This window comes from Dipodomys merriami, unplaced genomic scaffold, assembly GCF_024711535.1.
Source record: "Dipodomys merriami isolate MVZ:Mamm:240054 unplaced genomic scaffold, mDipMer1.0.p SCAF_29, whole genome shotgun sequence".
NCBI lineage: Eukaryota > Metazoa > Chordata > Mammalia > Rodentia > Heteromyidae > Dipodomys > Dipodomys merriami.
In genome coordinates, this window is record NW_027204381.1 from 19,501,801 (window position 1) to 19,514,125 (window position 12,325).

General features: G+C 52.7%; 2 protein-coding genes across 3 annotated transcripts in view; one reads left to right on the forward strand and one right to left on the reverse strand.

Moving 5' to 3' along the window:
• Smim35 (small integral membrane protein 35) overlaps window positions 1–6,270 on the reverse strand; it is a 41,045-nt gene extending 34,775 nt beyond the window's left edge. For both annotated transcript variants that reach the window (XM_070038572.1, XM_070038571.1), the window contains exon 1: window positions 6,156–6,270. In XM_070038572.1, coding sequence (XP_069894673.1) covers window positions 6,156–6,201 — 46 coding nt within the window. In that variant the 5' untranslated portion in view covers window positions 6,202–6,270. The remainder of the gene's footprint in view (window positions 1–6,155) is intronic.
• Tmprss4 (transmembrane serine protease 4) overlaps window positions 1–12,325 on the forward strand; it is a 30,286-nt gene that overhangs the window by 11,978 nt on the left and 5,983 nt on the right. The window contains exons 3-9 of the mRNA XM_070038568.1: window positions 1,660–1,773; window positions 3,985–4,137; window positions 5,308–5,437; window positions 7,954–8,055; window positions 9,097–9,137; window positions 10,398–10,557; window positions 11,691–11,857. Coding sequence (XP_069894669.1) covers window positions 1,660–1,773; window positions 3,985–4,137; window positions 5,308–5,437; window positions 7,954–8,055; window positions 9,097–9,137; window positions 10,398–10,557; window positions 11,691–11,857 — 867 coding nt within the window. The remainder of the gene's footprint in view (window positions 1–1,659; window positions 1,774–3,984; window positions 4,138–5,307; window positions 5,438–7,953; window positions 8,056–9,096; window positions 9,138–10,397; window positions 10,558–11,690; window positions 11,858–12,325) is intronic.

Here is a 12,325-nt window from a genome sequence, read left to right on the forward strand (position 1 = left end):
TCATACCAGTTCCTGACGTTAGCTGGCAGCGCCACCTCCAGTCCTCACCCCCGGGCCGGGCCTCTGCCAGGCAGAGAAACACAAGCTTTCAGCTTTTCCTTATCAGCAGATTCGCTGATATCAGCATTCATTGGACACCAGACTTGGGCAAGATGCCTTTCTCTGCTTTTGAAGAACAGAGGAAAGAGCTAGGGCTAGACCCACGGCACTGTTCATTCCAGGTAGAAAAAGATAAGAACTGGAAGAAAGATGGCTGGATGTGCTTTAGGAGAAGAGAGCCAAGAACAAGTCCTTTGTTTGCTTCCAATTACAATTCTTCAGTATCCGCAATAGAGTGGGCACTGTTCTGGGTACCAGGATCTCAGCTGTGTGCACAAAACACAAAGTTCTCTCTTCCTGCTGGCTTCATTTCAAGGAGGGAATGGAAAAGACAGAAAATAGAGTCACGTGTCCGTGGCTCACACTTGTAATCCTAGCTACTCAGGAGGCTGAGATCTAAGGATCTCATTCAAAGCCAGGCCAGAGGGGAAAAACAAAGAGACTCTTATTTCCAAGTACAAAAAAAGCCACAAGTGGAGGTAAGGCTCAACTGGTAGAGTGCCAGCTGTGAGCGGAAAAAGCCAAGTAAGAGTGTGAGCGAGGGCCTGTGTTCGAGCTCCAATATCAGACTTAAAAATAAAAAAGACAAAACGTTAAATACAGTAGAGAAAATACACAAAATACAGCCAATATTAGCCATGATGACTGCTTTGTGGAAAGGAAAGTGAGAAATGAGGCTGAGAAGTTTTAGGATGTTGCATTTATTATTATTATTATTATTATTATTATTATTATTATTATTATTATTATTACTATTATTTGTGTGTGCATGCCAGTACTGGGCTCTGAGTTCAATCCCCAGTAGAATCACACACACACACACACCACCACCACCACCACCACCACAACACACCACAAAAGTAGTGAGGATTTTGAACTCTCCCAACACATAGCAATGATAAATGTCTATGTGTATCATTGTCTATGTGTAATGAAATGTCCCACAGTTCCCATAATACATTACAAAGTGTTGTTTAAAAACAAAAGTATATATATTTTTTTTAATTCAAGGTTAAGGGGCTGGGAAGATGGCTCAGTGGTAGAGCACTTGCCGTGCATGCGTGAGGTCCTGGGTTCGATTCCTCAGCACCACATAAGCAAAAAGAAAAAAGCCGGAAGAGGCGCTGTGGCTCAAGTGGTAGAGCGCTAGCCTTGAGCTGAAGAGCTGAGGGACAGTGCCCAGGCCCAGAGTTCAGGCCCCACAACTGGACCCCCCCCCAAAAAAAAATTCAAGGTTAAGTCAGGAAGTTGAGAAAAGGATTAACAAATTGGTGTGAACCGAAGAATTGTCCCTGTGGCTTGGGCCCCATGTATGTCAAGCACCAGACAGGACACAGGAAGAATGTCCTAGAACCCCCTAGGGCAAGACTAGCCAAGGTGGCACTCGTGAAAGATGGCTGGACCTGGTGAAGCTGCTGCTGCTGCTTGGCCCACCTTGCAGGAATAGCCCCCCAACATTAGCCAAAACTGTCAGTAGGACATCTGGAGCCGAGGCCAGGGAGGGGCAGCGCCCAGACCCTGACCTCAGGCTCTTCCCCTCCACTGCAAACCCCTTTACAGATGCCACCCCACCGCACAAGCCCCGCACCCGCCTGGAGACCTTCAAAAGGGTGGGGGTCCCAGTCCTCGCGGCGCTGCTGAGCCTGGTAACCATCATCATCGTGGCCATCCTCAGTAAGTGACAGCCCCTACCCAGCTTTCACCCCAGCGGTGACAGTCTCCTTGGATCTCCGTGAGTGACAGCCCCACCCCCGCCATCCCACAGGAACAGGCAGGGGGTGTGCATACGTTTTGAGAGGAGGGGAAAGAAGTATAGGCACCCCTGTTCTGAAGGGGGCCCTCTGAGAGGGGAGCGTTGGGGAGAAGGTGAACGCAGCCTCCATCTCCCCCAAATGGCTTCTGTCCCAGATGGCATCTACATACATGGCACCAACCCACGCAGGCAATGGCAGGGGTGCCCACTCCCCTCCTCCTCCTCCCTCCTCCTTCTGCAGAGCGACAGCTGAGGGTTGGCTGCAAGGACGGGGTGCACCGGGGCTGGCTGCCACGCAGGTGGCACCCCCACCCCACCTCAGCCTGAGGTCGCGGCCCACTCCGTGACAAGGAAGAGTAGACTGAATTTGCAGTGATTCCCACAGCCCTCTTCCTCTCCACACCTAGGACTGAGGCCTTGCGGCCTCAGCCTGCCATGCCACTTGCACAGTGCTTCCATTCACGAGGGCGCCTGGGGCCCTAATTTCAGAATCGGAGCCTCTAGGAGGGGGATCCTGGCTCTGCCTGTACACTGTTCTGTCTCTTTCCAAGCATGGTGAGCATCAGTGAACTAGTGTGAGGGAAAAAAAGACCTAGATAAAAACAAAGTTGTTCAAAAGTGGGCAACCATCATGCAAGCAATATGACCATGGATTTGCATGCATTTGCCCATCTGTGCAACCTGGAGATGGCGGGCCTCTGGGGAGCCTATACTTGCACCAGCAGCTGTGGGAGGTTCAAGTCTAGGATCAGTTGAATGAGGGAACAACACAATTGGTTACATCATGAGCCAGGAAGTAAAAGAGAGGAAGGAGCCAGGGTCCCATAATCCCCTTCACAAGACTATGCCCCTCCCCCAGCCCCACCCCCGCCAGTGACCTAACTTCCTCCCACTCGGCCTCACCCACTAAAGGTTTCATTCACTCCCAATAATAGCACAGGCTGGCACCAGACTTTCACACACGGGATCTGGGGAACCATTCCATATCCAACGCATAGCAGTGGGCCAGGAGACTTCAACCCTCTGGCTTCTGGAGATCTTGACTGGTGACCCTGTCACCTTCTCCTATCTTTGTCTCAGATAGTGAAGGTGACCCTGCTCGACCCTGGCTCCTCACAACTTGGAAAGTCTAGGAAACACCTGCCTTCCCTCTCTTCCCTTGCTCCACTCCAGCCCGGGCATCCACGCCAGCCGGCCACCCCATGGGCTTCTTCTGGGAGGTGGATAGATACCAATTGTACCACCTGCACACGGGGAACCTTTGGGACAGAAACCCATCTTTTCCACCTCATTTCCCTATTGGTGATGGAAGCCATGAGTCTCCTAAGCTTGCTGCCATGAACCACGAGGAACAATGCAGAAAGCTCTAGAACAGTGACCAGTGGGAACCATCACAGACTCCACACCACTGCTTTTAGGCATGCTGATGGCAACAGTGACTGAGAAAGAGGGCTTTTCCTCTGCCAGGCATATTTGGATGTGAGTTCTCACCAAGAAAACTTCTTGAACTACCTGTTCATTGAGGGGCTAGGAAGACTAAAGGCATTCACATTGGCCCAGGACGGCAAAAGCAACAGAAATTGAAGGTGACTCCACAGAGTCCTGAGCTACAGACACACACACACACACACACACACACACACACACACACACACACACACACACACACACACACACACACTCCCCAAAACCAAAAACATACCTCTTTGCCTTCAATCTCAGATCAAATCAAATCACCAACCTCTAGAAGTAAGCTCCATCATTATAAGACACTGTGAGGTAGATAAACATCACCCCATGGTACAAAGAAAACTGAGGCCAAGCAGGGACTAGTGAGTGGTGGAAAGTTGTTCAGGAAGCATCAGAGCTAGGACTCAGAACCAGATCTTGGGACCCAAGTCCCCATTCTGTCTCTGCGCGGGCCCTGTGCTGGTGTTTGGGGGGCAGAAGGCTGGCAGGGTCTGCTCCTCAGTCCTCGACACCTCAGCTGTCTTGTATGCATGGGGCCAGCTGCTACAGCTAAGCCACTGAGGCCTGGGACTGGGCTGATCACCTGGGCTCCTCTGAGCAGCTCAGCTCTGTCCCAGGCCTGACTCTGGCCCGCCCCACCCCGCCCTGCCCCTGCCTTCCAGTTAAGGTGATTCTGAATAAATACTACTTCATCTGCCAACACCCCCTGACCTTCGTCCTGAGGACGCAGGTGTGTGATGGGCAGCCCGACTGCACCTCGGGAGAAGACGAGGCAGACTGTGTCAAGGACTTCCCTGAGAGACCCATGGTGGCAGGTGAGTCCAGGGGTTGAAGGAGCAGAGAGGCAAGCACCGCGGGACACCTGTGCGGCATCCGCCCATGGCGCTCACAGCGGGCATTTGCCCGCCTCCTTCTCAGTGTCCATCCCAGACAAATAAGGGTTAGGACAGCGGGACCACAACACGTGCACCTGCTCCACACAGGCACACACTCGGGGACACCGAAGGACAGAGGTGGGCCCCCGGGGACAGAAGTCCCAACGGAGCCTGCCTAACCCTGCTTGGTTTCAAGAAGGAGAGCGAGACCTTGGAGAGGTCTTCCTTCCTGAAAACTCTTGGTTCAAAGGTTCTGGAAAAGTCCGCTTAGCCAGTCCGTGGCCCTGCCGGTCGGTGGCAGCGATGGTGCCGTGCTGTGCATCCTCTGAGGAAGGCAGATGCTCTGAGCATAGACACCACCTTCTCTCTTGGACTAGATTCTTGTAGCTTAATACTTCATACTTGAGCTCTGAAGAGAAAGGGGGCTCACAGTGGGGTGATGGGGCTGAACGGAGTGCCTTCCTGTGTATCTGGTCTTTATTAAAGCCCAATACCACTGGGCACTGCCATCTTAATGCTACTCCTCACGCCTCCTCCCCCTCTGATCTTACATGGAGAAACACCTTGATCCCTGGGTGAGCAGTTTCTCCACTCTGGGCAAGCCAGGTGAACCATAGGTGGAGGGACTGACCAGGTAATAGAAGCCAAAAGGGGTGCCAGGTCAACAGGTCAAATGGAGACACTTGCCCAACTGAGCCACCATTTAAAAAGAGGTCCGGCCAGTTGCCAGGGGCTCACGCCTGTCATCCTAGCTTCTCAGGAGGCTGAGATCTGAGGATCATGGTTTAAAGCCAGCCTGGGCAGAAAGGTCAGTGAGACTCTTACCTCCAATTAACTACCAGGAAACCAGAAGTGGTGCTGTGGCTCAAGGGGTAGAACGCTTGCTCTGAGCAGGAGAGCTCAGAGACAGCTCCCAAGCCCTGAGTTCAACCCCCACGACAGACAAAATAAAAAGAGGCTCAAACAGACCAAGTCAAATGCAGAAACTTCTCTTGACGTTCAAAGCATCAGGGCCCCAGTTCTGGGTTGAGGAAGCCTGGGTTCACAAGTTCTTAAGGGCTGGGCCAGAGGGGTGCTACCTTCCTGCTGACTGCCCTCCTCCCCTCCCAGTCCGCCTCTCCAAGGACCGGTCGACTCTACAAATACTGGACCCGGTCACAGGGAACTGGGCCTTTGCCTGTTTTGACAACTTCACAGAAGCCCTGGCCAAGACAGCCTGTGGACAGATGGGCTATCACAGGTACCCAACCAAGCCTCTGGAGGCCAGCATCTATGTCCCCCTCCCCCAGCCCCGCTGTCTCTTCCTCTTTCTTCCCTTCCTCTTTGCTCCCCTTCCTCCCCATCACTTGTAATTGCAAGCAATGTGAAATTAAATCTTCCAACCCGGCTTCCTGAAGAGTTAACTGCAAGCAGGGCACAGTGGCTTACGTCATAACCTCAGCTTCTTGGAAGGAAGGCAGAAATTGGGATACGCAAGTTTGAGGCCAGTCTGAGTACATGGAGACTCCATCTCAATCAATAAACCACAGGCAGTGGTATACACCTATCATCTTAGTTCCATAGGGATCATGGGTAGCTCTGAGGCCAGCCCTGGGCAAAAATATTAGCCCTTACTTGAAAAAATAACTAAAGTAAAAAGATCTGGGGGCATGGCTCAAGTGGTAGAGCACCTGCCTAATAAGTGCTAGGCCCTGAGTTAAAAAAAAAAAAACAAGAGTTACTTGGGGGAAACAATGTCAACCTCATCTAGGGGGGTAAGGATATGCACCAGCACCTATAACACACACACACACACACACACACACACACACACACACACACACACACACACACACACACACACACACACACACACACACACACACACACACACACACACACACACACACACACACACACACACACACACAATTCCAGCCCTGGCCCAGACCAGACTTGCAGCAGCCGGATTTACTTACTCCACATCCCATTGGTTGAAGCTGGTGGAGATGAGCCTGATTTCATCCAAGCCTCGCATCTTCAAGCCCAGCTCTCAGCAAATTGCAAATGCAGTTCCAAATCTGGAGTGGGTGGAAGACTATATAATTATAAGAGGGGTAATTAGCATGATCTGTATTTATATTCATTTGATCTTGGCAGAAAACCAAAGGCGCAGTTATTATTACCTCTCTGTTATAAGTAGGCTCAGAGAAAGTTCCTAAGTTACTAAGGTAGAAAGAAGCCAGGAGGTAGAGGGCTAGGAGGAAAGCTTAGCCTGGGCTTAGAGCCCTGGCCCCTGTCTTGGTCCCTTGGGTAATTCTAACATAGGGCTTTATCTATAAAGGAGGTAGAGTGAGCACTCAGAGAACCTATCTGGAGAAGGTGGGAAAGAACCTGTGATTTCTCTCCCTGGTGGGCCCCAAACTCCTTCAGGAGTCAGAGAAACTGAGCCCAGTGCCGAGGCAGAAATGAGCAGCACCAGGCAGACATCACTAGCCAAACACAGAACCCTCCCACGTGGAGCCCTTAACAGCCTCAAAGGTCTGCCCCAGGCAGCCATCACAAATCGAGCTGCTCTAGGCTCCTCTCTGATGACAAGGTTTCTGCTGCTCTTCACCCTCAGGGAGAGGGGAGAGCCTTCTGGAAAGGGCCCCAGCAAGTGAAGCAGAAGGGCATCCCAACACATGCTGCCCTGCCCTCTTGCTGCCCCAGCCCTGCCAGACTCCAGCCAGCCCCTCCTCCCACTGCAGTCCAGCAACTGCAGCCTCAGCTCTGCCCAGCACTGCTCAGCAGCTGACGCTCCGATATGAACCAGGTGCCTCCTGTAATCCACCCCTGCAAGATCACAGAGGCCCTGAATCCCCCCCCCGCCCCCCCGCCGCAGCTCCTGTACTCTGCAGAAACAAACTTCATTAGAAGTATTCAAAACTCTAATTGGTTAGCATGGGTGAGCAGAGGTTAGCTTACCTGGGAATGTCTGCTTCCCTGCACTGTCCCTCCTCTGGGATGGATTTCTCTGCTCAGATTTCCCTTTCTCTCCTCCTCCTGGATTGTTGGTCCTTTGTGCCCCAGGGACTCCAGGCATAGATGATCCCCAAGGGGGGGCCACCCCAGGGACTGTCTGGTCCAGGCATGAATTTGGAGGCAAAAATGGAGGCGCACAGGCCGACCTTGTTCCTGAAAGATGAGGTGAGGAAGATGAGAACAAGCTGGAAAAGGAAGAGCCATGGAGACTGGAGTAGTCAGGGAGGGCTTCCCAGAGGAAGGAAGACAACCCCTGGGTTTGAAGGAAAATACACACCATTGACAAAAAGGAAAGAGGAAAGTGGCCCACGTTAGGAGCACCAAGCTGTCTGCAGGCCGGGTCCCGTCCCCTCTCCCAGGGGGCCACTGTCAAAACCAGGCCGGCTGCCTCTCTCGCAGAACTGGTTATCCACATTCAAGTCCTTCTCCCAGGCGCTTCTGTCCCTCCTTCCCCACGATGAAAGCAGAAGGGACTTCTGGGACATCTGAAACAAGGACAGAGCTGGATGTCAGCAAAGAGGATCTTGATTTCTCCAGAACTCCGAGTTCTAGAATAGTGGCTTTGTGCCCAGTGCTAAGTCCTAGACTGCCAAGGAAATGTCCTGTTTCCTATTGCAAAACAGGCACCGCCCGCTGACCCAGACCCCCTCTGCTCTCTACCTCCCCTCTCCCCACCTTCTCAGCCGAAATGGGGGTTGCCCGGCCATCTGGTCCCAGCCTCCACCCCAGCTCCCCATTCTCTCTCCACTGCAGCCAACCGACTTTCAGAGCAGTGGAGATCATGCCAGACCAGAACCTGATTGTTCTTCAGGTTACAGAAAACAACCAGGAGCTTCAGGCTCAGAACTCAAGTGGGTAAGTGAGAGGACATCGTCCGCCTGGGGGCTTCTGGGAGCTGACCAAAGCAAGGGGAATACAAGCTAGCCAATAGGAAGAACTAGCCAGGCTTGAACTCAGGGCTGTCCCTTAAATTTTTTAGCTCAAAGCCAGTGCTCTACCACTTGAACTAGTGTGTGTGTGTGTGTGTGTGTGTGTGTGTGTGTGTGTGTGTGTGTGTGTGTGTGTGTGTGTGTGTGTGTGTGTGTGTTAATTGCAGATAGGAGTCTCATGGACTGAATTCAAACCATGATCCTCAGATCTCAGCCTTCCTCCTGAATAGCTGACATTACAGGCATGAGCCATCAACCCCTGGCAAGTTCCACTCTTTTCCTTAATACAAGGGCCAGCTGGGCCAGTGTGCCCTCCTACCCAAAGGCAGGCAGATGAATAACCGAGCTTTCTGCCAACTTGCAGAGCAAAGCCAAGTGTGTTTATACTACTCTTTTAGATTCCCATTGGGCAAGACTCTGAAAGTCTCTTTGTCCTTCACCACCGCGTGCCCAGGTGGTCCAGGCGTAGCTGGACCACCTCCTTCCCATTCCCCAGAGACACAGACTCCTGCATCAGAGCAGGGCAGCTAAAGGAAATCTGTCTCACACTGCAGCAAAGAGGCTGGGTGACGCTGGCTTCTTAGCATTCAGAGATGCGGCCGAGGGCGGCCTACTCAGTGCAGTAAATTTTGGAAGAGACAGGGCTGATGGGAGAATGATTGTTTGCCTAAAACCCCAGCAAAATCTGTCTTTGAATTTGGAAAGGCCATGGTGTTAGAAGACTCTGCTTTGACCGCTGTTCTCTTCCTTCTCCAGCTATGGGAAGGGCTTTGAAATGGGCAGGAAACCAGCCCACAGTAGGTGCTCAATAATGGGGCTGAATCACCTCAAAGTGCACCAAATGTTAGCACCGTCTCTACATAGGCCTTCTTAAGCAGACTTGACTTAGCAGTGCCAGAAGGCTTCAGCTGCTGCCTCCCAGCCAAGGGAGAAGCAGAACCTACGGGGCCCTGGGTTTCTCTTCCAGACCCTGTGTCTCAGGCTCCCTGGTTTCTCTGCAATGCCTGGGTGAGTACACTTTCTTTCTGAGGGTTTGGGGCATGGGCCAGCCCTAAGCAGGAGAGATTTTCACCTTCCAGACTCCACGCTTCACTCTCTTTTGGCCCTTGGACTTGTAGGTCATTATCCTTTCTGTGGTTGATATTACGAACTTCCTTCTACCATTCGTTCACAGCCCATGACATATTTGTTTTTATTACTATAACGAGATACCAAGGGCAAGTTAACTTTATAAAGAAAAGAGGTTGAGGTAGCTCAGTTAGCAGGCTGAAGGTTCCAGATCAGGCGGCTCTATGGATTTGGACTCTGGCGAGCGCCTAATGGAGGATGGTGAACAGTAGCAGAGGCAGGAGCAAGAGTGAAGGGAAGCTGAGAGCAGAAGCAGCGAGGAGCCTTGAAACCGCTCACTATCACAAGGCCCCCCTTATCCCACAAGGACCTCAGACGCCCCTCAGCAACCTAAGGGCCACCAGTCCCCCCTCCCCCCCCCCCCCCCCCCCCCCGCTCCCACACACAACCCTTTGAGGGACACAGTCCAACAATACACAGATCATTCCAGAAGCCACATGCAGGTCAGCTGAATAGACAACAGGAGGCCACTGGAAGTGGTTGTGACTTTGAGTGGCACGTAGGAAGAAGGGTTTGGAATCGGATGGTGTTCGGAAGGCCCCTCCTTGGCCCAGGGCTGGGCAGGCGGGAGAGGGTGGCAGCCTCTCCCCTGGGAAGGACTCTGGGGGAGAGTGGGGGTGGTGCCCAAAGAACTGAAGGGCAAGGGAAGTGGAATTGGAGGTATTAAAGAAGAGTTCAAGGGTCAAATGTAAAAACCAGGTCAAGGGAAAACAAGATGGCCAGTCAGGAGCCTCCCTGAGCAGGAAGAAGTAACTTGGGGTGGGGAGATCCAGCTTCTAGAACTTTCTTCCCACTTCTGGGTGCCCAAGTGGCTTGTGGGCCCCTGTTTGCTGTCGCTCAGTGGGAGCAGCTGGGGACACTTCCCCGGGGGCAGGGCTTTGGTAATCCTGCATCCCTATTTGGTCAGCAGGTCATAAATTCCGAGCACCATAGACACCGCTTGAAATCCTAAACACGCCCAACGCCAAAACCAGACAGTGTGATCTCCCCAGAAATCATTCAGAATAGGCCAGGGCCTCTCCACTGGGCCCACACCAGGCCTAATGACCTTGCTGAGGGCAGACATTGGGCTTTAGGAGAGGACAGCCCCTCTTCCCAGAGCCTTACTTCCCGGTCCTCCCTTCCTGCTTTGGAGTCCAGCCTGCGGGAAGAGCCTGAAGAGTCCCAGGGTGGTCGGTGGGGAGGAGGCCTCTGTGGACTCGTGGCCTTGGCAGGTGAGCATTCAGTACAATCAGCAGCATGTCTGTGGTGGGAGCATCCTCGACCCCCTCTGGATCCTCACAGCGGCCCACTGCTTCAGGTAGGAGCTAGTTGCAGGGGGAGGGGGGGACGGAGCAGGGGGGAGGGTGGACAGAGGCTGAGGAGGGGCAGGGTTTCCCATGCCAGCCCCTGCCAGCCCACCACTGCCAGGATGAGACACTTAGTCCTTATGGCCGTGGTAGACATTGCAGGGGGGAGGGAGGGGCGGTCTGAGCCGCAGGTGCTGGTCACCAAGTTTGACCTCCCAGCATCCCCACCCATCTTCATCTCATTCACTCCACAAACACTTTTCCTACTTGCTTGGGGTTCCCAGAACTCCCTCCCTCCCTCCCAGCCTGTCTTCCGGGAAATGGCCCCAGGGTCCCCACTTCCCACTGCTCCCTTATTCCCTGCAGAAATTGAACCAGGTAGAGGGTCCTTTTCAGTCCAGCAGATCCACGCCTGGTCATGTCACTGAGAAGAGCTGGCTGCAGACCCTCTCCACTGTCATTCATTCATTCATTCATTCACTCATGTGCCTTCCAATGAGCAAGAGCAAAGCTGCGCCCAGATTCTACAGCTGAGTGCTCTGCCAGCCCCACCCCTCCTTTAAGGCATTCCAGGTCTAGGCCAGGGCATTTTTACCTTTTTCAAGCCTCTGACAAGATCTATACATTGTCTCCTGGCAAAGCTCTGCACACACCAATGCCTAGTTCACTGAGGAGAAAAAGAAACTCGGTCCACCTCCTCCCTCTCCACCCACACACTTTTTTTGGTGTGTGCCAATACTGGGCACACAGTGCCTGGGCACTGTCCCTTTGCTTTTTCACTCAAAGCTGGTGTCCTACCACTTGAACCACAGTTCTACTTCTGTCTTTTTGCTGGTTAATTGGAGATAAGAGTCTCAAGGACTTTTCTGCCCAGGCTGGCTTTGAACCATGATCCTCAGATCTCCCAAGTAGCTAGGATGACCGGCATGAGCCAACCGCACCAGGCTTAGCTTCTCTTGGAGAGTCTGTCTTCTGGGATGTGATTTTTCAGACTTCCTTCTCCGCCGTCTCTACCCCCAAGTGCCCATCACCTCCTAAAGCAATAGTACCCCTCACCCCCAATCCCCGGCTCCTAAGGACCTGGCCCTCTGGCAACACTTCCTCCTGCCTGGCTCCAGCCTGAATCTACCATCTCTGCTCCCAGGAAGTATCTGGATGTGTCCAACTGGAAGGTGAGGGCTGGCTCAGACCAACTGGGCAATTTCCCATCCCTGCCTGTGGCCAAGATCTTCGTCACCAAACACAACCCCTTGTCCCCCAAGGAGAAGGACATTGCTCTCGTAAAGCTGCAGCACCCACTCACATTCTCAGGTGAGAGACGTTCCTGGGGAGAGAGATTCCTGGGGTCTCTCTTACCTTACCTTGCCTCCAGCGCGCTGAGTGACCTGGAGCCTATCACATCCTGGATCCAAACCTCAACTTGCCTGTTTGTCTCCAATTAACGAATGAGCCCGATGTCACGGGCTCCTTCTAGCTGTCAGCTTCACCCCATCTGCCATCCTCCTGAAAATTCTTCCAAGGCCTGATCCTCAAGTGAGGATCCGAGATCACCTCAGTCTTGGAATCACAAGGGCCTTTTGTGAAGATGAGCCGGTTCATTCCCCAGCTCTGAGGAAGGCCCAGCAGATTCGACCATTGAGCCCGGCTTGCTTTCTTCCAGACCTGGGGAACTCATTACTCCTAAGGCAGCCCAGAGACTCTTTGAACAACTCTATTACATGTCCCAGCTTTCTATTGAATCAATTTTAAGGTAAAACATTTCCAACAGGAAGTTCCACA